Genomic DNA, 27,391 nt, shown 5'->3' with positions numbered 1-27,391 from the left:
TGGGTGTCACTGGGACGCGGTGAGCGTGCTACGTGTATGCTACAGCCCGCCGCTTGCAGCTGAGGATGGTGCTTCATCGTGCCATTCAAGCTGCTCGGGAAGGAGATCTGGCAGCCCTGAGGGCTCTGGCGTCTGCAGGCCTGCTCTCCTCAGCTGTTAGTGATGCTCAAGGCGCAGGCCCGGTCCACCACGCAGCCAGGTGTGGACGTCTGGAATGCCTGCAGTTCCTGGTCTGCAACCTGGGAATGGCGGCTGATCCTCGAGCCTCGAACGGCGCCACGCCGTTGCACGATGCAGCCGCCACCGGCTACGTCCAGGAGCTGCAGTGGCTTGTGGAGAGAGGAGGCTGCAACGTGGAGGTAAGGTTATCCTCAGAGAGGAACAAACACCTGCCTGCAGAGCTCAAGTGGCTTCAAAAGAAGCCGCGTGTGGAGATATGTCTGTCTTCTCATGACTTTCCTCACAGGAAACAGATTCCCATCTTGTCATGGTGTTTAAAAGGTGTGGACTCGTTGTAGACATACAGCGCTGCCTCCTCCCAGTGGTGTGATTTTCTCTTGTCATCCATCAGAACTGCTTGCTCCAGTTAAGGGTCTCTGGGAAGCTGCAGTCTGTCCCAGCAGTTTTATGCATTTTATTTTCTAAATACACTGAGATTCAAAGGTTTTGACACACTTTCACACTGAATCTAACGACAAAATGTGTCCAGACTTTTGAGTGTTTGTGTATTTAATTTGACAAATTTACTCATTTACATGCAACTTATGGATCACAATCTGTGTACAAAATTACAAAACATTTAGCTACAGGTAACATAGTATTTTACTCTATGATTAGAGTAACCTTTCTAGATCTAGAAGTTATTTTAAATGTACATAAATGTACTTTTCCACATGGGCTTTATGCCAGCTGAGCTGACTCACCTCACCTTACAAACTGAAGTGGCATCTATTAAGTAAGAAAGACAGAAAATATAGAAAAAGTTATGCTGCCTTAAAATGTTTTTATATTTAATATCTAAAAAATCAAACCTTACATGAAAAATGAGGGATTAGTTACTTTAATGAAAAAATTGCAGGTAATATCATTGTGCAGGCCAGATCAGACCCTGCAGTGGCTGGTTTTGGCCCGCGGTCCATGTGTTGATCCTCTTCAGGCTCTCAGAACAGCACCGACTCCCTCCGTGGAACCTCAGAGGCTCACAGATCGGTGGTGGTTTGGACCCAAATGCAGGACGGGAGGCGTGATGCTGACCAAGATGTTTTAATCTCTAAATCTTGACCAGGAGCACAGCGGTCGACTACAACAAACTAACACAATGAAGCAGCAAAGTCGAACTGAAACCACGAGCTATAAATACAGACAGAAACAGAACAGGTGTAATGGATCGACTGAGTGAGTCCAGGTGAACTTCAGGCAAAACAGGAAACGAGATGAAAGGGAACGAAACGGGGAAAACTACAAAATAAAAACAGGAAACCAGAACTTAAAAAACACATGAAACATCCCGTCACACTGAGGCATCTGGGTCCTGTCTGGCCTGCAGGGATGATGACACTGGGATTTCTATGCTGTGTTGTATTGAGATCATAAAAGTTTTCCAGTAAATCTGTACTGGTTCCAGTTCCAGCGAACTGTGTGTGGAAATGTTACCAACGCCCACTTTCTACCACTTCCACCTTAAATGCAAGGATGCATGACTTCTTTTTGACCAAAATATCATAAAAGTCGTCTTAATGAGGATTTCTGCAGCAGATTAGGGTAAAAAAACAAGATGCATTGTGAGTCTTTGTGGACGGTTCCAGGACAGGGATGCTGCTGGGGCCACGGCCCTTCACCTGGCTGCTCGCTTCGGCCGCGTAGGCGTGATCCAGTGGCTGCTTTCTGTCGGAGGAGAGGCCGGCGTGGAGACCAACTGTGGAGCTGTACCTGCTCACTATGCTGCAGCCAATGGAGACCTGACCTGCTTAAAGCTGCTCATTCAGGGGTCACCGAGGTAGGTTAGGATGCTGTTTCCTAGCAGCATCAGATGGTCCAGACTGTGTGGACTGTTATCTGTAATAAGATCCCCATTAGCCACTGAAATATCAGTAGCTGTTCTTCCTGGGGTCTCCTCTATATTACATTACAGTTTATATGAACAATTTTACACACCATGCACACCCACAATCACACATAAACACACAAACAAAACATAGAATACAACAGCTCAATATAAAAGAGAAAAAATATAAATAAAAGGAAAAAACATTACTAATCATTCACAAAATAGCTGTAATAAACTAACTAAACATGCTAAACATATTATCTACACCAGGTCTACACCACAGCTTGATAAAACACTGAAACTGATCTGGTCTGCCTGGAGGCAGAGCGCACCTCACCCCGCTTATTTGTCTCCTCCAATAACTGTGTTGATCAATCATTTCAGGACTTTTTGTAACCATAATATACAATACAATACAACTTTATTTATAAGGCTTTTTAAAAACAACAATGTTGACCAAAGTGCCACATTGTGGGGGATTAAAAAGAAACAGAATAAATAACATATATTAGGAAACTTTAAAAAAAAAAAAAAATTCAGACATCTAAAAGCGATCAAAAAAATAAAAGCAATCAAATTAAAACACTCTAAATAAAATCAGATGTAAAAAGTCAACTTATCGTGCAGAAAGCAAAGCTTAAACAAACGGGTCTTCAGTACAGATTTAAAAGCAGATATAGTGGAGGCCTGTGTAACGTGTAAAGGAAGCTCATTCCACCGTTTAGGTGCTGCAGCTGCAAAAGCCCGGTCCCCTCTGAGCTTCCGTTTCGTCCCCAGTACTGACAGAAGTAGTTGGTAGTATATATAGTAATATTATGAATAAATGATAATAAGGAATACTTCAGCCTGTATTTCACAGTTAACCATGCTAAATTATTATGCATTAAATGAGATTAGCTCTGTATGGACAACCTAAAACAATCCTTGCTGCTTTATTCTCTGCAACTTGTAATTTATGTAAAGTATTCTCGTTAGTACCTGACCAAACAGCTGATGCATAATTAAATAAGACAATACTGAGGATTGAGCTAATCGTTTGGTGAGCAATTAAGGAATAAATTTTTTGCCATTTCTTATTTCTCCCATACTCCGACCCATTTTATTGCAATATATTAATAATCTGTCTGTTCCAAGACATTTTATGATCCACAGTTACACCCAGTAAATTCTTTTCTTCTACGCTGAATCACATTCTCTCCTGTAGTTAAACACAATGATGGTGACTTTTCTTCTGGTACCATGAAGAGGCTGGCGTTCACAGCTGAATGTTTCCAGATTTATCAGATGGAAGGAAACTGAATTTACATAAAAGTTTTCCAGGGAATCACTTTTATAGGTTCTTGCAATCCTTTTTTTTTTTCTAGCATCATCATCTGGTCATTTAAAAAATTTTTCTTTTACCATTTTTTAAATTGTTTTTGACCAGACAAACATCAACCGTAGCCTCAACTGAGTTGTGTACTCTGAAATACTGTTTAAAGAAAAGACGTTTAAAGGTGCTGCATGTAAAAAAACGTAAAAAAATCAATGACAGAAATAAAAAATATATCACTAAAAGCTGTTTCCACTGATATCTAATCAATTTACCAAAATAGCTGCTCTTTTATTCTCCAAAGATCTCTTAATTTACATCTACTATAACCCTTTATATCAAATCCACACACAGCAGCTACGGTGGCTCTGAAAGGACAAACCTCTCTGTGTGTGAGGTTTGTATTGTATAGTAGCACCTTAAGAAGACTTTGCACATGTTGAAGTCGTTACCTGTAGTCATGGCTGCACCTGACGCCACTGGATCCATTCAGCGATGCAACGTCGTTATGACTGGAAGAATTTTGACCACTTGCAGTCTCATTTTTACCACTAGATGTCAGTATTTCTTACACACTGGACCTTTAATGAAGTACTGATATTCATTTCACTCAAATTCATTGTAGTGAAATTATAATCAAGTTAAAAGAAATATGTTTTATGATCCACATTAGCTTATTATTTATTATAATAATTGTGTTTAAAAAAAAAAAAAGAAAAAAAGAATAACATTACTAACCTACATAAGCTAAACCGACATGGTGCAGCAAATTGCTTTCTTTGATTAAATCCTCCATCCTGATCTGAACAAGGTCACAGTAGAGAGGAAAACCTCCATCTGGACCAGAACCAAGAAGGAAAACCTCCATCTGGACCAGAACCAGGAAGGAAAACCTCCATCTGGACCAGAACCAGGAAGGAAAACCTCCATCTGGACCAGAACCAAGAAGGAAAACCTCCATCTGGACCAGAACCAGGAAGGAAAACCTCCATCTGGACCAGAACCAGGAAGGAAAACCTCCATCTGGACCAGAACCAGGAAGGAAAACCTCTATCTGGACCAGAACCAGGAAGGAAGACCTCCATCTGGACCAGAACCAGGAAGGAAAACCTCCATCTGGACCAGAACCAGGAAGGAAGACCTCCATCTGGACCAGAACCAGGAAGGAAAACCTCCATCTGGACCAGAACCAGGAAGGAAAACCTCCATCTGGACCAGAACCAGGAAGGAAAACCTCCATCTGGACCAGAACCAGGAAGGAAAACCTCCATCTGGACCAGAACCAGGAAGGAAGACCTCCATCTGGACCAGAACCAGGAAGGAAAACCTCCATCTGGACCAGAACCAGGAAGGAAGACCTCCATCTGGACCAGAACCAGGAAGGAAAACCTCCATCAGGACCAGAACCAGGAAGGAAAACCTCCATCTGGACCAGAACCAGGAAGGAAAACCTCCATCAGGACCGGAACCAGGATGGAAAACCTCCATCAGGACCGGAACCAGGAAGGAAAACCTCCATCAGAACAAGAACCAGGAAGGAAAACCTCCATCAGGACCAGAACCAGGAAGGAAAACCTCCATCTGGACCAGAACCAGGAAGGAAAACCTCCATCACGACCGGAACCAGGAAGGAAAACCTCCATCACGACCGGAACCAGGAAGGAAAACCTCCATCAGGACCGGAACCAGGAAGGAAAACCTCCATCTGGACCGGAACCAGGAAGGAAAACCTCCATCAGGACCGGAACCAGGAAGGAAAACCTCCATCAGGACCAGAACCAGGAAGGAAAACCTCCATCAGGACCGGAACCAGGAAGGAAAACCTCCATCTGGACCAGAACCAGGAAGGAAAACTTCCATCTGGACCAGAACCAGGAAGGAAAACCTCCATTTGGACCAGAACCAGGAAGGAAAACCTCCATCAGGACCAGAACCAGGAAGGAAAACCTCCATCTGGACCAGAACCAGGAAGGAAAACCTCCATCAGGACCAGAACCAGGAAGGAAAACCTCCATCTGGACCAGAACTAGGAAGGAAAACCTCCATCTGGACCAGAACCAGGAAGGAAAACCTCCATCAGGACCGGAACCAGGAAGGAAAACCTCCATCAGGACCGGAACCAGGAAGGAAAACCTCCATCAGGACCAGAACCAGGAAGGAAAACCTCCATCTGGACCAGAACTAGGAAGGAAAACCTCCATCTGGACCAGAACCAGGAAGGAAAACCTCCATCAGGACCGGAACCAGGAAGGAAAACCTCCATCAGGACCGGAACCAGGAAGGAAAACCTCCATCAGGACCAGAACCAGGAAGGAAAACCTCCATCAGGACCAGAACCAGGAAGGAAAACCTCCATCTGGACCAGAACCAGGAAGGAAAACCTCCATCAGGACCAGAACCAGGAAGGAAAACCTCCATCTGGACCAGAACCAGGAAGGAAAACCTCCATCAGGACCAGAACCAGGAAGGAAAACCTCCATCAGGACCAGAACCAGGAAGGAAAACCTCCATCTGGACCAGAACCAGGAAGGAAAACCTCCATCAGGACCAGAACCAGGAAGGAAAACCTCCATCAGGACCAGAACCAGGAAGGAAAACCTCCATCAGGACCAGAACCAGGAAGGAAAACCTCCATCTGGACCAGAACCAGGAAGGAAAACCTCCATCTGGACCAGAACCAGGAAGGAAAACCTCCATCTGGACCAGAACCAGGAAGGAAAACCTCCATCAGGACCAGAACCAGGAAGGAAAACCTCCATCAGGACCAGAACCAGGAAGGAAAACCTCCATCTGGACCAGAACCAGGAAGGAAAACCTCCATCTGGACCAGAACCAGGAAGGAAAACCTCCATCTGGACCAGAACCAGGAAGGAAAACCTCCATCAGGACCAGAACCAGGAAGGAAGACCTCCATCTGGACCAGAACCAGGAAGGAAAACCTCCATCTGGACCAGAACCAGGAAGGAAAACCTCCATCTGGACCAGAACCAGGAAGGAAAACCTCCATCTGGACCAGAACCAGGAAGGAAAACCTCCATCAGGACCAGAACCAGGAAGGAAGACCTCCATCTGGACCAGAACCAGGAAGGAAAACCTCCATCAGGACCAGAACCAGGAAGGAAAACCTCCATCAGGACCAGAACCAGGAAGGAAAACCTCCATCAGGACCAGTGTTTTGGGAGGAAGGATAAAACAGTTGCACTCACCGCTCAGCACCTCCTCCGGCCCAGCAGGTGACAGTCTGTGGGGAAACTGGGGAAATAAAACAAACACCAGCGACAGCTTGTTGAAAGGAAGCCCCTAAAAGCAGCATTTTCTTCACACCAAGTCCTACAGAGTTCCCTACTTTAAGGTTTTCCAGTTAATCCACAGATCAGCATCACACTCCCAGTTTCTTCCCACTGGTTTACACCTGAGCACCTCATCACACACTTTATTCACTGCCTGATTATTTTTGGATGTAAAAGTTAAAACCACAGACTGTTTAAGTTAAAACAAAGATTTAGATGATTTGCTCTGGATTTTCCCCCACATGAAATCTTCGCCTCGTCTCTTAGAGCTAAACACCGACACGCTACAAGAAAGAGGCAAAAATACGTGGCTCCTCCTGCGGATTCTTTCTACAGGAGAGTCTGATTATAATTCACATGATGCACGTCTCAGATCATGGCATGAGACCAGCAGCAAGCTGTGAATAATACATACAGTAGCTAAACATGGCTGATCGCATGTCGGTCCTGCAGCTGTCGGACTGTAGGATGGACGTTGATGTATAAGAAACTCCGCAGGTCAAACTGGAGCGTTGATCTTTCATAAATATAAAGCAAATACATGAAAGGATGCTCTTCAAATGCAATTATTGTACGTTATTCCCAGAAATCAGGATCCAAAGTGGTTGTAATCAGTGTAACATGGAAACATTGATATATTGTTCTTATTTCTTTAATTGATTTATTTATCTTAAACTCAGTTTTTTTAGGTGTTAGACTTTTACCTTTAACCAGGCTGTAATTTGCTGGTTTACTCGGTTATTTTGATAATCGGTCATTTATAACCCAGATTCTAAATAATATTCTGTCAAATGTAAACAAAAGAAGATGAAACGATTAAAAAATATCATGAAACAACTTTTCATTCACAATAAAACAGGAAATATTCCAGACATTTTCCTGGTTTTACAGTTAGTTTTTTTGTTTTTTACACTGAGTTATTTTTATCACTGGGAAGCATGGAGGTGGGAAATCCAATCGAAAAAAATCAAATAAAATTTTAAAATAGATTTCTTTGTTAAAAACTTTGATTTTTTTCAAATAAACACAAATAATCCATTTTTGTCATTTTCATTGATCTTTTCACTCGTCTTCTCTGTGTTGTTTTTGTCCTAATTGAAATAAAGAAACGTGATGAGCAAAAAAGTTTTCTACTTTTTTTCTTTTGTTTTTAGTCTCTTTAAAAAATCAGCAAGATTGAAGAATTTAAATTGAATCGGCATCCAAAAAACTGGAATTGAATCGGGACAAAAGCTTGTCGTCACAGCCCTGTGAAGCATCACTTCTTTATTTAGGAGCACAGGAGAGACCTTTGACCTTCCAGGAAGGAAAATGGTCACTAATGCAGCCAAACAGAGATTATCTGAGGGCTGCTGCGGGATAAATGCCGTTATCTGCCTTTCCAAAACACTCCAAAGCACTTCTGTCAGCAGTAATACGCCGATTCCTTCCAATCATCCACTGTTTCAAATCCAAAACCAGTTAGTGGATAAAACAGTTTTCAAACTCACTTTGTCCAGTTCAGGGAATCTGGAATCCCAGCAATCACTGGGCGGGAGGCAGGTAGACAGAGAGACAAACAACTTCCATCCTGAGGCAGAATTTAGCAGAGGCATATAAAGTAGAAGCAGAAAGTAGAAGTCCTGTCCAGCAGCTCTTTCCAACCAGTCACTAAGCCAGGTGGATGCGATCAGCTCCACTGCAGGTAGACCAGCCTGTTATCTGTTCTAAATGCATCACTAGATCCACAAACATGGCAGGACTTCTACTTTATTTCTACTTCTACTTCTACTTTACACACCTCTGGAATTTAGAGTGATTAGTAAAGCTACGCAGACTCAGGGAGAACATCTGGCTGAGACAAATATGTGATCTTCCTCTTCCTCATGTATTCATTCTAAACACCAGTGTGTTTGTGCCTTTCCAACTTCGCGACAAGCACACACACACACACCTGCACAAACACACTCTCCAAGTGGGGATGGTGTGTGTCACCGCTGCCAGCTCCTACACGAAACCTGCTGGTTTCAGCTGCTCCACAGTTCTCCTGTTTTCTTGTGTTTCCTGTTTCATGATGCTGCAAATGTTTATGTAATGGTGAGAAGTCTGGACTGCAGGCGGACCAGTTCCTTCCCCAGACTGGCAACCACAGTGAACCACTGTGGGCCCCTGAGCAAAGCCCTTAACCTCTACCTGCTTCACGGGCACCACACCATTTATTTATTTATTTATGAAGTTATTTATTTGCACAATATAAAACCATAGATCTAAGAAAAAGAAAAAAAAGACAACAAGAAAACCGATTGTGTGGGTGAGATAGAAACACCTTAAAGGGTTATGAGATATCTCACCTCAATATTTTTAAAAAATATAATACAAAAACATTACACACGTTATAGAATCAGACATGCAATAATATCAAAACATACAATAAACTATAAAGGGCCCTACCAATAAACAACAATAGGGCCCTACCATTCTTCGTATGGCTCGGACCCTAAAAGTACCATCATGAATTAGCTTCCTTGTAAATGTGTTCACACCGTGACAGTCCACTGCTTCTTGTGTTAAAGCAGAGCTGGTCAAGTCTGGTCTTCACAATCTACGATCAGGATCTGTCCTGCAGCTTTTAGATGCACCGCTTCTCCAACACGTCGATCAAAAGGCTGACTCTCCTCACGTGCACGTGATCCAGCTCTGCAGGGGGAGAAGAGCTGCATCTAAGCGTTGCAGGATAGTAGATCTATCCTGAGTTCAACACTGACAAATTACTTCCAGGTTGCAATTAATAAAATATATATTTAAATCATTATTTTTCAAGATAAAGTTTATTTATAAAGAATATTTAAAAACTGCATACAAAGAACAAAAACACAAATAAAAGAGTATTAAATAAACATCTAAATTAAACTGAAATATACTGAAATAAAATACAGAAGATCAACCGATGTGAGTAGATTCAAAGTGTCATCACCAGGCTTCCGTAGCGCCGACTGAGGTGCAGATGAGGCGTGTCGTTTAGCCGTGTTGCAGAAGGGATGCATCTGAACGCTTGTGAGCTACAGGAGATCACAGATGCACACGTTCCTGCCTTAAAGGTTAACAACTTTACAGTCTGTCCTGAAACAGCCAGGGAGGCAGTAAAAGGAAAGGTGTACAGGAGATTTGTTCATGCTTGTTCCTGTTAACAGCTGAGCTGCAGCGCTCTGGTCAAACTGCAGCTGGACCCAACAGGCCTGACTAACACCAGCAGGGAAACATCCCGTTGGGACGTCACAGAAGCATGAATCACCTTTCAAAGTCAGATGTCGCCTTAGATGAAAGCCTCCACCTAAAAACAATCGCTCCTGTCTTTCCTGCTGAACAAGCTGCTTCTCAAAGTAACCTTCGGGTCAAGTATCACATCTGTATCTTAAACATGTGGCTGGAGCGGCTTCTAAGCACAACCAGACTCTTCTGCTGCAGTTTGATGTCTTGCTGGAATGTGCAAAGCTCTGCATGAAAAGCACATGAACTGTAGGAGAACATTCGGCATGCTGCATGAAAACCTGTTCATTTCTGCGCTGCCTCTCCTGGAGGCGTGAACCCATCCCTGTAGCATGCAGCCTGAAATGCAGCTCCCTAAGTTTAGGGGTTTTTTTTTCAATCATGAAACAGTCTCCATCTTACCTGAGTCCGTTTTAAATGAGTTTTTATCCAGAGAAGACCACAGTGTTTCTGGATCATGGCTTCTTTCCATGTTTTTGACCTTCCACCTGCGTTTGCAGACGGTAAACTCTGAGGAACATCACTCTGATTTCCACAGTTTATACGCATCTGTACTTCTGAGAGGCTCCGCCTCTTTAAGGTGCTCCTTTCAGGCCTGTTCCTGTACTGTTGACAAAAATCCAACAAGCTACAGTGTGTTCTTCCAGATGTTTCTCTGTACTACTGCTGCCCATGTTTCACCTTTTTAATAAATCTTACTGTGAGTCATATTTTCCCATAAAATACCACATTTTTCCTTTTCATCCTTATATTTGTGTTCTGTTTGTTGGTGAATTGTAGTGAAAATTACATGTTGTGTCTCACTGAATGTGGCTACATGTATTCACATATGTGTCATTCATACTGGAGATGGATTTCTTATGCATTAGTTCTATGGATGAACTAGTGATGAACCACTGTGGATGGTAAAAGGTTGTCGCTAAGTGCGTTTCTAAGCAGAGGTCGGGTCGACCTTCGTTACTTTTCTGAAGGGACATTATGTCTGTTGTAAGTTAGGATGACAAGCTTCCGGCTGTAATAGAACTACTCAGACGGAGGTGTGTGTCTATCGGAAGAGCGGCTGTCGGCTGAGAGGTGCCAGAGAGTCAGATTTGAATGGGAATAAAAACTAAAGTTTAAAACGGGTTGTAATCTGTTTTCAGATCGGACTTCTGCTCGATCAGACAGCTCCTCCAACTGCAAATGTAATACTTGTTAGTTTTTCTTTCTCTGTTCAATAAACTTGGTTAATCCTTTTTCACTTCAGTTCAGACTAAAGTCCCTCCTTCCACCATTTACAGCATGATTTTTGCTTTATTATACTTGCAAATCTTTAATTTATGTTTTTATCTACACTCTCTTTTGGAGAGGGAAGCTATAAATCTAGTCCCCTGTGCAGTTTATTAAAAACATCAATCAGTAAAATAACAGACACAGCTGCTGCTCTTGCATCCCTATCCGTTGTGTGTATGGAACACAGGTGTGTGAACCACCAGACAGGTATCGGAGCAACCCCACTGTACCTGGCCTGCCAGGAAGGCCATCTGCATGTTGCTGAGTACCTCATGAAGGACTGCGGCGCCGATGTCCACCTGAAGGCCCACGACGGCATGACGTGTCTGCATGCTGCTGCTCATATGGGCCACCAAGCCGTGGTGGTGTGGCTGGTCAGTAGAGACACACAGGATTATGTAACCTTTCTCCCAGGTGTTTTCTGCATGGCTTGTCCTTTCTGACACTCTGAACAGGTGACCTGCACCCAGGTGGACCTGTCCTGCCAAGACAGAGAAGGAGCAACTGCTCTGCACTTTGCTGCCAGCAGGGGGCACCGTTGCATCTTGGAGCAGCTTCTTCACATGGGTTCAAAAGTCATCAAAGATCACTGGGGAGGAACCCCTCTTCATGATGCTGCGGAGAACGGAGAGCTGGAGGTCGGGCACAACGCTCCATGTCATGTTTCCTATTATAATAAAATAAATAATGAAATGAAACGGTCACGTCCTGGTCCAGTTATTTTGTCCCGTTTCATCCCTCAGTGCTGTAAAATCCTGCTGGCCCACCAAGCAGACCCCACAGATGAAGACATTGATGGGTTCACTGCTGCAGACTTGGCAGAGTACAACGGACACTCTGAATGTGCCAGATATCTCCGTGCCATTCAGAAAAGCGTAAGTCTGTCTCTGCATGCCTGGTTTTGCAGACTGTCCTGCTGCTTCGTGTCCTCTCTTTGGGCCAAAGCTGTTTGACATGAAAAACAAAGCCTGGACCGGGGAGAGTCGTCAACAGCAAACATCTGGAAGATCTTTGAACCTCGGTGAATCATTGTCTTAATGTGTTGCGTGTTTTTGATTCAGGTCAAGCCCGTCATCCTCCTGAGCTGCTCTCCTCCACTCAGCTTGATTGCTTTGCTCTTAGTGTAAGAGGTCTGACAGGGTGGAGGCTTTGTGTTTAACAGGGCATTACAGGCGGTGATGGCGTGACTTCTGGAGAAGAGCCTTTCCTCTCTGGGATTAGCTCTTTTGTGTGTAAAGCTCGGCGCTCCTTAATGAAATGAATTATTTAGAGGTAAACACCTCCACAGGAGATCTTGTGTTTGTTTTGCTTTTAAAAAAAAAAAACTTCATGATGATTAGACCGGGAGGACCTCATGACCCTGGCACCAATCTGACCCATCTGTGTCCCACTTTAACCTGTTGATGAGGCTTTTTTTTCCCCTGCCCCCTGTCTGAAATGTCACACAAAATAAATGAAGCGTATCTTCACAACCACAAGAGATGTTTTATTATCTTGGTCTCAAACAAAAGCTGAGACATATGAGATTATTACAGATGTGTCAGAACACAGATATGTGTTACTGTGTCAGAGTAAATTCACCTGGAACACAGTAGAACATGTACATTTTTCTCCTCCTAAGAGAAAACCACTTTACTTCCAGTAAAAACCAGTAGATTTTTACCAGTAGTAAAGTCATGGTTAAAAAGGAACTGTGCAGAAGTAGAAGCTAAACAAGTTAGTTTCCCGGTGTTTTATTAGAAGTGTTACCAAGGTAACTGTGTCAGGACGCCATCAGCCGGTGTTGATGATCGACACCGATCAATGGTTGGAGAATCCAGAGACAGACCCCACGTTCACCATGGAAACACCATGAAGATGTGAAACCTGAGATAGTTTATGATAGGAAGAGGGAATACTTCACTATAAAACCTCCTTCATCTCCATGGAGACCAGCAGGACCGTCATCTCCATGGAAACCCGCAGGATCTCATAGCAGACTCATTCGCATTTTTCACCACAAAACAGCTAAAGTAAGACATGATGTGTGATTGTGGCTGCGAGCTTCAGAGTTTCTGTCCCACTGTGACGAGACAGACGTCTTCCAGAGTTTCTGTCCCACCGTGACGAGACAGACGTCTTCCAGAGTTTCTGTCCCACAGAGACGAGACAGACGTCTTCCAGAGTTTCTGTCCCACAGAGACGAGACAGACGTCTTCCAGAGTTTCTGTCCCACAGAGACGAGACAGACGTCTTCCAGAGTTTCTGTCCCACAGAGACGAGACAGACGTCTTCCAGAGTTTCTGTCCCACAGAGACGAGACAGACGTCTTCCAGAGTTTCTGTCCCACAGAGACGAGACAGACGTCTTCCAGAGTTTCTGTCCCACAGAGACGAGACAGACGTCTTCCAGAGTTTCTGTCCCACCGAGACGAGACAGACGTCTTCCAGAGTTTCTGTCCCACCGAGACGAGACAGACGTCTTCCAGAGTTTCTGTCCCACCGAGACGAGACAGACGTCTTCCAGAGTTTCTGTCCCACAGAGACGAGACAGACGTCTTCCAGAGTTTCTGTCCCACAGAGACGAGACAGACGTCTTCCAGAGTTTCTGTCCCACAGAGACGAGACAGACGTCTTCCAGAGTTTCTGTCCCACAGAGACGAGACAGACGTCTTCCAGAGTTTCTGTCCCACAGAGACGAGACAGACGTCTTCCAGAGTTTCTGTCCCACAGAGACGAGACAGACGTCTTCCAGAGTTTCTGTCCCACAGAGACGAGACAGACGTCTTCCAGAGTTTCTGTCCCACAGAGACGAGACAGACGTCTTCCAGAGTTTCTGTCCCACAGAGACGAGACAGACGTCTTCCAGAGTTTCTGTCCCACCGAGACGAGACAGACGTCTTCCAGAGTTTCTGTCCCACCGAGACGAGACAGACGTCTTCCAGAGTTTCTGTCCCACCGTGACGAGACAGACGTCTTCCAGAGTTTCTGTCCCACCGAGACGAGACAGACGTCTTCCAGAGTTTCTGTCCCACCGAGACGAGACAGACGTCTTCCAGAGTTTCTGTCCCACCGAGACGAGACAGACGTCTTCCAGAGTTTCTGTCCCACAGAGACGAGACAGACGTCTTCCAGAGTTTCTGTCCCACAGAGACGAGACAGACGTCTTCCAGAGTTTCTGTCCCACAGAGACGAGACAGACGTCTTCCAGAGTTTCTGTCCCACAGAGACGAGACAGACGTCTTCCAGAGTTTCTGTCCCACAGAGACGAGACAGACGTCTTCCAGAGTTTCTGTCCCACAGAGACGAGACAGACGTCTTCCAGAGTTTCTGTCCCACAGAGACGAGACAGACGTCTTCCAGAGTTTCTGTCCCACAGAGACGAGACAGACGTCTTCCAGAGTTTCTGTCCCACAGAGACGAGACAGACGTCTTCCAGAGTTTCTGTCCCACCGAGACGAGACAGACGTCTTCCAGAGTTTCTGTCCCACCGTGACGAGACAGACGTCTTCCAGAGTTTCTGTCCCACAGAGACGAGACAGACGTCTTCCAGAGTTTCTGTCCCACAGAGACGAGACAGACGTCTTCCAGAGTTTCTGTCCCACAGAGACGAGACAGACGTCTTCCAGAGTTTCTGTCCCACAGAGACGAGACAGACGTCTTCCAGAGTTTCTGTCCCACAGAGACGAGACAGACGTCTTCCAGAGTTTCTGTCCCACAGAGACGAGACAGACGTCTTCCAGAGTTTCTGTCCCACAGAGACGAGACAGACGTCTTCCAGAGTTTCTGTCCCACAGAGACGAGACAGACGTCTTCCAGAGTTTCTGTCCCACAGAGACGAGACAGACGTCTTCCAGAGTTTCTGTCCCACAGAGACGAGACAGACGTCTTCCAGAGTTTCTGTCCCACAGAGACGAGACAGACGTCTTCCAGAGTTTCTGTCCCACCGAGACGAGACAGACGTCTTCCAGAGTTTCTGTCCCACCGAGACGAGACAGACGTCTTCCAGAGTTTCTGTCCCACCGAGACGAGACAGACGTCTTCCAGAGTTTCTGTCCCACCGAGACGAGACAGACGTCTTCCAGAGTTTCTGTCCCAGCGTGACGAGACAGACGTCTTCCAGAGTTTCTGTCCCAGCGTGACGAGACAGACGTCTTCCAGAGTCTCTGTCCCACAGAGACGAGACAGACGTCTTCCAGAGTCTCTGTCCCACAGAGACGAGACAGACGTCTTCCAGAGTTTCTGTCCCAGCGTGACGAGACAGACGTCTTCCAGAGTTTCTGTCCCACCGAGACGAGACAGACGTCTTCCAGAGTTTCTGTCCCACAGAGACGAGACAGACGTCTTCCAGAGTTTCTGTCCCACGGAGACGAGACAGACGTCTTCCAGAGTTTCTGTCCCACAGAGACGAGACAGACGTCTTCCAGAGTTTCTGTCCCACAGAGACGAGACAGACGTCTTCCAGAGTTTCTGTCCCACGGAGACGAGACAGACGTCTTCCAGAGTTTCTGTCCCACAGAGACGAGACAGACATCTCTGTAACCAGCAGAGTCTCTGCATTGACATGACTCCTTGTTTATGAGGAGAAATGATCAGAAGTGAATAGTGATTTTCTCGTGTTTTCTGTTTGGGGTTTAAACTGTTTGAATTGGATGTAAATTCATCGTAGAGTCTTTCAGCTGAGTTACTCCCCATCATGATGCTACGCTACATGTTCGCATTGCTGCTTCCTGGTGTGTACAAACATCTTGTGTCCTCCACACGTCGTGCAGATCGCTTTCTAGGTGACTCTCATGAGGAGGAAGTTAACCTTAAAACCTCCCAGCTGTCCACCTGCAGCAGGTAGTTATTATTTTGCCTGTAATGCTTTACTGTGATGCCGACTAAACACCGATGCACACGGGGTAACCACAGCTGTCGGTCAATTGAATCCATGAATAAGTCAGCAGGGAAGGGGAGCACTCACACATAAAGAGGATGACGATAGAGCAGCAGCGAGGCGTGGTTGCCAAGCTCCCCCTTCAGAATTGATCCACCCATCAACAATGGGGAGCTAATTAGCGCAGGGGCCGCTGCAGCGTCATACGCAGCCAAAGCCGCCGCCAGCTAAGGGCCTATCAGTTACCCCTCTCCTGCGGCTCAGGTGGAGGGCCCACGGGCCGAGCCCGATATGAGATCCATGAGCTTAAGTTTCACATTTTCACCCTTCTGATGCCTGGGATCAGCAACTCTATCCCTCTGAGGAGCGGGAGAGCAGGATGTCGTGGACTTCAAAGACAAGTTCGACTGTGACTGAGTGTGTCACCTCTTTTTTCCAGTGACTTGAAAGTGTTATGATTGTCACCTCTGGGTAACGTTGGTAGCAGACATGATGTATCACGTTTCTTTAATTTATGAAGTGGATGCGCATGCTGGATGCAAACAAAGAGGTCACCTTGACAGTGAACCTGAAATAATGTGTGCTTGACTGATTCCTCCTCGGATCTGGAAAACAGACTCTGCAACGCCTGAAAAGCTGCTGTGCCAAAGATGAGCTGCACAACAAGACAGAAGACATTCCTTAATTACATCTGCCGGTGGTTCGTGTTTGCACAGATCACAGGTTTCATCGGTTCTAAAGTGTCAGCCAGATAATCTAATTTCCGAGCAGCGATGCTGACCGGAGAGGTCTGTGCGCTCACAACGAGGTCAGACCTCATCAGCGCTGTCAACCCACATCTTGTAAGTCGGGCACAGCTGCAACCCAACAAACCGTGTGCATGGTGTGAGCTTCAGACAACGATGGAGTTCTTCAAGGATTTAGGTGCTTTAGGAACACATGAAGAAAGGAAACTCTTGTCTTTACCATTTATCACAAGCTTATCTGGGACGTTAAAGACCAAGATAGTTTTTGCACCGAGAAACAAAACACATGCACTGATCAATCAGGCTTTATACGTAGGGTATTTTTAATTCATTTCAATGTAATGCAAAGTGCTTTACATCAAAAACATCATAAACAAGCCCCCATTTTTACCCATCAAGTTCCCCAGACCATAAACTTCCCAAGTCACACATATTCACATACACACATACAACTGTGGGGGGAGTGAATTTTTTTCTAACTCCTCCATTTTGAAGTAATTTCATATCGAAATTCAGCATATTTGGGGGCGTGTCCTTTTGATTGACAGGTACTCGGTCTGCTTCTAGAAGTAGGAACGCTGAACAACTGCGTTTTTTAAACCAGCTAACAGCGTAAGTTAGCTTTAGCCTGTCTATTTCCGTTAGCTGGTTAGCTCCTGTTAGCTCCGGGTTAGCTTAGTTAGCTCTTAGCTACAGGCAGGTTGAAGTTCGCTAGATGTAAATCATTGACCCCCACACTCACAGCCCCCCTCTCTGCTCCACCTCTTTGAACACCTCTCCTGCCAGCAGAAGACGACATTACGTTGACTTTTGTTTTGTCCCCTTCTGTCTTTTAATCTTGTCATGTTTCTTTTCTGAATCAGCGACGTTGCGTCTTCAAAGCAGCCAGTTTCTTATAACGTGAAGTACGTTGTGGACGTTCTTTCTGCACTTTTCAGCATCTTTACCTAAACATCCTTTCCATAAACAAATAATTTTTTTTCAGTTTCGGTAAATGGAGAAAAAAGAATCATAAAAGCAACAGAAACATGAACATGACATTTCTGATCATGTGATGATTCATAGTGGTTCAGATATGACTGCACACGTGCTGATCCACTCTGTACAAATACATCAACGGCAAACATGAAAACAATGCTGCATCCTCTCAAAAAGAAAAACAACACATATCAGCCACGCATGCCTGTACTGCAGACCACCTTTAACAGGAAGAACGAAGTATTGTTTTCTATCGGAGCTTATCAGGATGGAAATCTGGACTGAAGGTGATTTAAACACCTTGATTTTTTTCTTTTCTATTTCTTTTTCCTTTCTATAGATTCACGAGTCTGTTTGGGATTGACCAGTTTTGTTTATTTATTTTTTTATTGCATGGGCAGGTTAATCTAAAGTCCTTATTGGTGGTCAGTGGACGGTGAGCGCTTTGTTTGGAGGCTTAGACGATTCTTTGATGGGAAAACCAACAATTTTTCAGACATTTCCCATCTCACACAACTTCAACCTCTGAAAGTTTCATCGCAGATAGAACAAATGTCACAAGGTGGATTTTTACACCCGTTTCATGGACCCGAATGGCATAACGTGGTCTGCTTTGCAGCATGATGTTGTAGCCTGGATTATACTGCAGCAAACCACCGACGTGCTGCTGGAGGAGTTTTAGATGGTGAAGAAGTCGGACACTGACTGGTCATGAGGACTTCTATGACCTTGTTTAACCTTCTAAATCCTGAGGAATGGGGAACTGGGGTGCATTGAGAGCAGATGAGCCAGATTGAGCCAAAATGGCCATTTTTGATAACCTGTCTTGAACTGTCTGCACTAAAATCTCTCTAATTCTGTTCTGCTTCCCTTGATCAGATTTGGCTTTTGCAGATGATGTTCACATGTTCTTCTATGATCTGATAGAGCTGAGGGGTCAAACTCTGGTCTTTGAGAGCACCTGTCCTGCAAGTTTTAGATGTTTCCCTGTTCTAACACACCTGATTCAGATGTAATGCAGAAGTGTTAGTTTTGCATAATGACCAGGGACACGTATTCAGATGTTTCGGTACACAACAGAAGCCTACCAAGTTCCCACATGGAAGAGTAACTGCCTTGCACATGCTTCCTCTGTAAACAACAACACTAAGTGCATTTCAGCCTCTGGCTAGAACATGTTACTGTTAGCTAACAATATGGCTAGCAAAACATTAGCGCTAGCTACAGATTTAGAGAGAAACCAGAGCTTGAAGACACTCTTCTGTTGCTAAAATCAACTTCTTGGTAATGTATGTAAATATATGTAAAGATGCACAGTGGCATAGTAGTTAGCATAGCAGGAAGGTCGCTGGTTCGAGCCTCGGCTGGGGAAGTTTCGAATAGTGGTCTTTCTATGTGGCGTTTGCATGTTTTCGCCTTGTACGTTCTCTCTGGGTATTCCACCTTCCTCCCATCGTCCAAAGACATGCATGTTAGGGACTCTAAATTGTCCCTGTGAATGGTTGTTCATCTTTCTGTGTGATCCTGTGATGGACTGGCGACCTGTCCAGGTCTACTTACCTCTCGCCCAGTGATTGCTGGGATGGTCTCCAGCTTGCCTTGATCCTTAACTGGAGTAAGCACTTAAGAACATGGATGGATGTGGATAAGAGGAAAGCAGTGTTGTGCTGTGTTAGAGAGCCACTCTCACTATAGCCCCGCCCACATAGCCACCGAAGTCCTCGCTGAAACCTGGTTTGGATGAACTGTACTCACACCACATCACTGCTGGAAGCATGAAAGCTTTTTTTCTTTCTACAGCGTTTCAGTAAACGCCGTGGACTCCCATGTTAAAAAGACCAACTTCACAGCAGAAATAAACATGTTTACAGCCTGATACAAAAATAAATTTTAGGTTTAATAGGTTAGGTTTACCTTCATGACAACTGTGGGGGGAGTAATATTTTTTTCAAACGCACCCTTTTAATCTTAAAATTCAGCACATTTAGGAGCGTTTGATTGGCAGGTACCCGATCTCCCGCTTCAAGTCAGAAGAACGTAGAACAACCGTGGTTTTTAGCCAGTTAACAACTTGACTTAGCTTTAGCCTGCTTACCTCCATTAGCTGGTTAGCTTCTGTTAGCTCCAGGTTAGCGCTTAGCTACAGTTGGCTCGGAGTTTGCTCAATGTTAATCATCCACCATGACACCCACAGCCCCCCTCTCAGCTCCACCTCTTTGCCCATATTTGTATTTTCTGGGCAAGACGAGACGCATGCCCCTGCCAAGATGGTGATGGTAGGAACCGCCCACCGAGCTTCAATTCAGCTCCTCAGAAACCTACGGGTGATGTCACGGAGGCTCCGTTCATCTCTTTATATGCAGTCTTTGATAGAGACACAAGGTGTAAATTGTGCAATAAACAGAATGTTGAAAAAAAAAAAAAAAAAAACCCGCTAACAGAAACACCTACAATTTGAAAAAAAGTGTGAGATATTGCTACAAAGATTTTACACCCTCATGAGGGAGTTTTTTCTTAGACATTTCGATATAGAAATATATCTCAAAGAGTACCTAAAAAAAACCCCATTTTTTTCACAAATAATGCTACATGGCTACCATACATAAGCTGCAATTCTTGTAAAATCTCATCTGTCTCACGAGATTTTACGAGAACTGAAGCTTCTTCATCAAACACTTCAATGGAAACACCTGCAAATCGCAACTGTTGTTTGTCGAAACTTACAAATATCGCTTTTATTTTTGGAAAAAAATATAATGCAAAAGCAGCTACGGAGGAATCAAATCTGTTTATGGCATACTTTTATCTATTGAAGAATCTTTTACTGGAGAATTTACTGGAAGTATTTTCTTTGTAATCAAACATGTTCCTCTTTTCACAAAAGTTAAGCAGGTTTATATGTTCATATGTTTCCTTACTGTAAAGAAAAACCACCAACTTTAACCTTAAAACCAACATAGGTGCCGAACCGTCACCTGATAATGACATTGTGTATGATATAATTCATTGTAATCAGGTGATAAAGCATGGAAACATCTAAAACCTGCAGGATAGTGTTGTGGAATATTCTTTTCTATCGATGCTACGGAGTGGACACGGCAGCAGCCGATGATGGCAGGAAGAGACTACATTTATTACAGACTAACACAGCATCAGTGGCACAAAGGGGAAGGCCTCCTTCAGGAGAAACCTAGTCACTTATATAGGGCTTATCCCTACAGCGATACTTCTTTACATGGGCAGGCATGTCACAAGTTGCTAATTATACACTGTCCAAGCTGACCACTGGTGTTGATGTTACTTCAACAGATATAATTGTTTACCAGGTGTAGAAGTTGACCTTAGATCAAATCTAACTTCCACAATAGCAGCCTTCAACGACTAAGACTGACACCCCTGTGATGAAGGTTGGAGCGCTAGAGAGTCACATTCACCATGAAAGTGATGGTTTTATCTTTAGGTGAGCCTGAAAGACTTTTTTCATTTATGCTTTGTGCCATCTTCACACATATTCTAACATTTACACATCTTAACAAATCCCACAAGTTTTCACTTTAACCACGACTCCAGAAGTGTTTAAATCAGGGGTGTCCATATTCGGTCCTCGTTGCCGCTGTCCTGCAGGTGTTCGATGTATCCCTGCTCCAACACACCTGGCTTCCATTAAATGGATCCAACAGCCAATGAAGTTCTGCACAATAACTTATTAGTTTAAGTCAGGCGTGTTGGAGCAAGGATACATGGAAAAGCTGCAGGATTGTGGCCCCTTAAGGACCGGGACTGGACACCCCTGGTTTAAATAGACCTCATGGTTGCAGAAATCTTCTTATTTCATTGTAGGTTTCAAACTTTTAGAGAGAGGCTTAGAAATAGACACAAATGTGTTTAAAGGAAACAAATGAAAGGAATGTGGATGATCTTTCCTGCTTGGATGTCCATTCCTGGGAAAACGACCTAGTAACTCCTCCTCTAAACAACAGTAACGTCTCTGGTGTCTTCCCTTCTCGGCATTTTGTTGATTTTACAGAGGAACTCGCGCCGATGTGCTCTGTCAATCAAGTGCGTTTGATCGGCAGCACCTGGCTGCTACTTACCCTCCATGCAAGCAGTGAGGTTAGATTTAGTTTTTCACACACTGCTTCTTCATTTAGTCTTAACTGTTGCTGAATAAATAATGCCACATGCAATATGTAAAGTGTTGTAGTTCACCCGATACTGTGCTTCACTAAACTAAGACCTGATAGGGACCAGATTCCTTTTTTTTTTTTTTTGTTCAATCTTAATAGAAAAAAAGCTTTAGCATCAAAAGATGTTCTTTATTGTTTACACGGCTGTATTTATGTGTAGTAAAAAGCTGCACCCTCTAAAATAATCATAAATAAGATTTACTTTCAAAACAATGTTAAAACCTAGCTTTTGTGGACAAGACATTTACTGCATCGCTGCTGTAGTGAGAGCGTATTTATGCTTTATCATGCCTGTCTTATGATCACCGATTCTGGTCTTTAATGATCTTTTGTGCCCTGCAAACTGTTTTTTGCTTGTTAACAATGAAAAACATCCAATATTTTACACATAAAATGAGTAACCAATGAGCTAATCAGCAGTTTATTAAGTTAAATGACAGTAAATCATTTCAGGAATTGAAAAATGTAATATTTGAGTTTGGGTTTTTCCACTGAATGCAGTCAGGGTGGAAAAACATCACCTGAGCAGGCGTGGATAAAATGTCTTTTTTCCAGCTGCTCTGACAAGCTTTCAGCTGATACTTCCCTTCGTGCTACAACACGGCCATTTGTTTGTCCATGCATTAGTGACATTACCAGCCATCCTATCCTTTCCCTTAATTATTAAAAGCATTCTCCGATCAGAGTTTATTGTTTATTGGCCAGCGGCGGAGGTGCTGGCGATGGCCTTAAATAAGTGGTTGATGATGGTATTTGTAGTGTCACGGTGTCAGCGCGGGAGTGGCCCCTCAGGTACCTGGCTGCGTGAGTCCGTGGTCGTGTTGCTGTCCGGTGAAGTCCAGCCGGTGAGCGCCGGGAGAGCTGCATGAGGTCAGTGAGCTCCAGGGTGATCACTTTCACTTGCTTAGACCTTTGTGAGCTGCTTTTTCTTCTTCTTACTTTGTGTTTTACTGCTTTCTGATCTAACGGTGGCGACTGCACCATGAGCTCTTATTTTAGTTAAATAAAGAAAACTGTACTTTCTGTTCAAGCAGCCTCCACTGGCAGATGTTTTGGCAGCTTTTCGCCTGTTTTCTGATCAGTTATTACCTCTTACAGTCAGGGATGACTAATACTCCAGGCTCATGGCTGCATTTTATTCACTCGTTGTATTTCTTTTTTTTAAAGGGTACTTTTTATTATTATTTTTAAGCTTGCATCATTTCTAGATTAATTTTTAAACTCTGTTGCTCAATTATAAAGTAGAATAATGAAATCCATTCATTTCTCATTTATCTGGCTGCAGCAGATGGAAAAATAGATGTAAATGTTGGCAAAAACACGCATTGGCCTCCGTGGAGGCGAAACCTGAGAGCATATTGCCATGTGAGGGGACATGTATTTACACTATAGTGTTCTGTGTAATAATGTACACCCGTGGTATACATTCCACTTAGCAATTTATCACCATGAACAGGAATATCTCACATGGAAGCAGGTTGTTTCAGTGATTGATTCCAGAGTGCAGAATTACACGACATGTTTCTTAAACACACATGTTGCTCTGAAATGTTGAAAGTCTCTCGTGACGCCGACCCACCAGAGATTTCTGTTGCTGGATGTCTGACGCTGAGACAGCACTTAGTGGCTGTTTCTCAACTCTTGACTGCTAATCTGTCCTGATCCGGGTCTTTGTGCTCTTCAGCTGAGAGGGAGAGGTGGGGGTGGCTCCAGGCCAAACCAAGGGGTGGGTTATCTACGTGGTAATTGTGATGAGGGGGGGCGCTGATGAAAACCAAATGCTCTCTGGCCAATGAGTCTAATTAAGCACACACAAGGTTCACTGTAGCTTTCCGGACATTGAACTGTTGCGAGAAGGGTCACAAGACTCCCCCCCCCTTACCCCTGCCTTGTTCCCAGTCCTCTTGTTGTTTATCTATTTATGGATTGCACAACTTCTGGGAAGTTTATTCCTCCGCCAGAGCAGTGTCACAGCATATTTCATGTTGCTCCACATCAAAGTGCAGTGTGAGAGGAAATGGCACGGACCACCTCGTGGACATAAAGCACAACAGCATGCAGCAGCACGTTAGGTCTACCTTTGATGTTTCGGTTACTAATAATGTCCTTAGAGAGCTGAATTTGATATGCATTCTGTATGGAGCACATTAAGACATTGCAGGTTCATTAAAGGGAGTCTAAACGTTTCCATATATCCAGCTTTTTCCTGGGAGCAGTGTGAAATGCTGCCTCGTACGTCCACTTTCATTGTTTCACATGTCTTCAGGCTCATTTCTTAACTTCAGGCATGAGCTTTGCCTCATAAAATATGTTCTTTGTTGTGTGTTTGAGGAGCAGAAGGAAGGTGCTGTGGGGTGTGGCGCTCTGTCAGGTACTGGGAGGTATCACTGGAAGGTGAGCAGAGAGACCTTGCACTCAGTTCGAATGAAGACGGGAGGCCGGTGGAATGACTGGAGGATTGGGTGATGTGCTCATATTTCCACTCTCATCAGGATGTCAGCAGCGCTGGTTTGAATGTACTTTAGGATTCTACCAGGGAGGGTAAGACTGGGACAGAAATGGCGAAAGGCTTGCAGAGGTGTGTGATGTTAACTTCAGAGGAACTCCCTGTTAGTCAGATCTAACAGGGAGGTTGGTGACTGCTGATGGGAGGGGGGGTGTCCTGGCTGGGGGAAGCAGCTCTGGTTACGGTAGAGGCTCCGGTTTGGTGGGAGGTGCCAACTTGAACCACTTCAGGTTTGTAAGCTATAGGAGGTAGTGATATAAGAACATATTAATATGTTGAAAATCGCAATATTTTGTGTGACAATATATCGATATTCAGCAGTCTGTATCGATTTAATCAAACAAGAGATCTTTACTGACTGATCTATTCATCTTGTGCATAAATTCAGTGTTTTTATTCATTCTTCAGTGAAATGTAGATCCTCTGTTCTCATTCAGTAAGTTGACATAAAGGATGCAGCAGTGTTTGGTGTTTACTACTAGTAAAGGAAAACTGCAATATATTGTCTTGTCTATATTGTCTTCTTGATATATCGCAATATATCGGATTGTGATACATATCGTATTGCCACATTAACACCAAAAAAAACACCCCTAACAGGCAATAACCCCCGGCTACAGCCTGGAGAATGTGGCGGGACTGGATATTGGGCTGACTTGGATGTCGAGTGGGTGTGGTTGGGTATGAAATGGGCGTGTTTAGGGTTAGTGTCAGAGTTAGGGTTAATCCAATCAAAATGGAGAGGGGGCGGGATCCAGCCCCCTCTCCATTTTGATTGGATTAAGCCTAACCCTGACATTTCCCTTTATGTTTAAAGCCATGACATGTTCGCGATTAATTAATCATGTTGTTTCTTATCATGGTTAATTATGAAATGAAGCCATCCGGCATCCCTCGTGATGATGATGATAACAGGTGTGTATTTGTTTTAATGTATAGCTGTAAGTCATCAGCATAGCAATGGAATGAGATTCGCAGGTGACTGATGGCCTGGCCGAAGCAGGTCCAGCTCGCTGAGGGACCCGAAAAATGAGAGTTTAAGTCTGAAACCTTCAGCAACTCATGGAAACATATTTTGTTCTGTCAGAGAGGAGGGATTTGGTGTTACAGTGGTGCTTTGTTACTGGTCAGTGGAGCTGAATGCTGTAGACAAGGATTAGGAGGTTGAACCTGAATCGGTTGCTGTTGACAGGTCATTGGTGACTCTGATCACTCTGAGCCCTATGACTCTGAGCTCGGAACATTTCTGTAGACGGGACAGAAACCGGACTGATATTTTCCAAATACATAGCAGCGTTAAAGGTGACTCTGAAGCTGAGGAAAACACAGAATGTATGTTCAAAGAAAGTTCAAAGGCACATTCACATCGGCCTTTTGATTCAAATCCCTGTCTGTTTGCTCAGAAAGTCTAAATACCAGTGCAGCGCCACCTTCAGGGAGAATGGGGAAATATTATTCCAATGGTTTGACTCATTTGACTAAAGTGCAGCGGTCCGCATGGATACACCCCCCTACAACTGAGCCGAGTCCCCAATCAGACCGAGTCTAGTGGACTGTCCTGATGTGAACGCACCATAAGTGGTCATTTTCTGCCAACATGTGGAACAAAAACTTGAACTTAAATAACAATTTCTTACTTAGGACTTTATGATTTCTAATTACAAAAAGTAATTAGTTATTTCCCAAAATAAATCTTAAGTCTCTTCATGTGAGTCTGTGGTTGATTATCTTGTGTATTTCTGCTTTTTTATTACCAGTTAAAGTATGAAGTGATTAAACTTTGTTTGCATTATGATTATTGTTATTTTTAGGCAGCTTGCCAGGCAAATTACATCCTTTAACAGTTTCAGTGCAACTACTCTTCCATCTTCCATCAGAAAGAGTTGTGAAATCAACACTTGGTGACATCAGAACCAACCCAGACTGCACTGCTACTGGTTGCAGAAACTGGTTTGTACTCTTTAGCCCACCTGTACATGAAAACTGGATGAATAATTATCTGTAGTCTTCATAATCAGCTTTGAAAACCATGGAAAGTTGTTGTGATGGAGTGAAATAAACCACCTGAGTGGGAGCTGAGACCTCACAACAGTCACATTACTTTGTGTAAAATGAACTGTGGTGCGGTGCTCCTGATGATAGCCTGCTTTGTTTTCATACAGAGACTGTAGGATGGTGAGACTCTACAGGTGAACAGCTGGTTGTCTGGTTCAGATGTAAAGTTGTTGTTTTCTCTGTGTCTTCTTCTCTTCGCACCCCCCTTTATCTGTGTTTGCCCTGTCAGGTTCAGCATAAACATGTAACACAGCAAGAAGCACAGAACTCCAGCCTGAAGCCCATAAAGCTCCGGCAGCCGGACCGTCGTTCTGCTTGCTCTGATACTGGACGATTAAAAACAATTAAATGTGAATTTGCAGGCGTCCTGCACAGATAAAGCCATCGAGATAACCGCCCCAGTGGAGGAGGAGGTGAAGGCAAAGCCAGCTGTGTTGCTGCAGCAGAGCAGGGAGGACTACTACGGGAGCCTGAGTGTTGCATCCAGGGACGGTCAGAACTCCAGCACACAAATGGATAGCTTAAAGGTAAGTTTTAGTGGTTATATGAGGGGTGTGGGGGTTCTCATTTTCTCACTGTCTCATCAATCAATCAATCAAACTTTATTTGTAGAGCACTTTCACAGACCTCAAAGTAATCAAAGTCCTGTACAGGTAAAATAAAAGAAATCAACATTAAAAGCACTAAAATAAAAACAACATAATAGTTTAAAGACAAAATAAGACAGAAAAGACCTAGTGCTCCTGCTCTCCAGAGTTAAAAGCAAACATAAAAAGATGAATTTTCAAAAGAGATTTAAAACCACTTAAAGTCCCAGCAGACGTCACCGAAAGAGGGAGACTGTTCCAGAGTTTGGGGGCTCCTGCAGAAAAGTCTCTGTCTCCACGAGTCGAGT

The 27,391-nt window shown here is 44.1% G+C and overlaps 1 protein-coding gene across 1 annotated transcript in view; it reads left to right on the top strand.

Moving 5' to 3' along the window:
• Nucleotides 1-65: 65 nt before the first annotated feature.
• Nucleotides 66-27,391, top strand: part of espnla (espin like a) — a gene marked incomplete at both ends in the record, with an annotated part of 39,801 nt that continues 12,475 nt past the window's right edge. The window contains 6 exons of the mRNA XM_079245514.1: nucleotides 66-359; nucleotides 1,806-1,996; nucleotides 11,355-11,541; nucleotides 11,623-11,805; nucleotides 11,911-12,042; nucleotides 26,859-27,023. Of these exons, the coding sequence (XP_079101640.1) occupies nucleotides 66-359; nucleotides 1,806-1,996; nucleotides 11,355-11,541; nucleotides 11,623-11,805; nucleotides 11,911-12,042; nucleotides 26,859-27,023 (1,152 nt within the window). The remainder of the gene's footprint in view (nucleotides 360-1,805; nucleotides 1,997-11,354; nucleotides 11,542-11,622; nucleotides 11,806-11,910; nucleotides 12,043-26,858; nucleotides 27,024-27,391) is intronic.

The sequence above is a fragment of the Telmatherina bonti genome (assembly GCF_933228915.1).
Source record: "Telmatherina bonti genome assembly, chromosome: 8".
In the NCBI taxonomy this organism is placed as follows: Eukaryota; Metazoa; Chordata; class Actinopteri; order Atheriniformes; family Telmatherinidae; genus Telmatherina; species Telmatherina bonti.
This window is presented reverse-complemented; position numbering and strand designations above follow the sequence as displayed.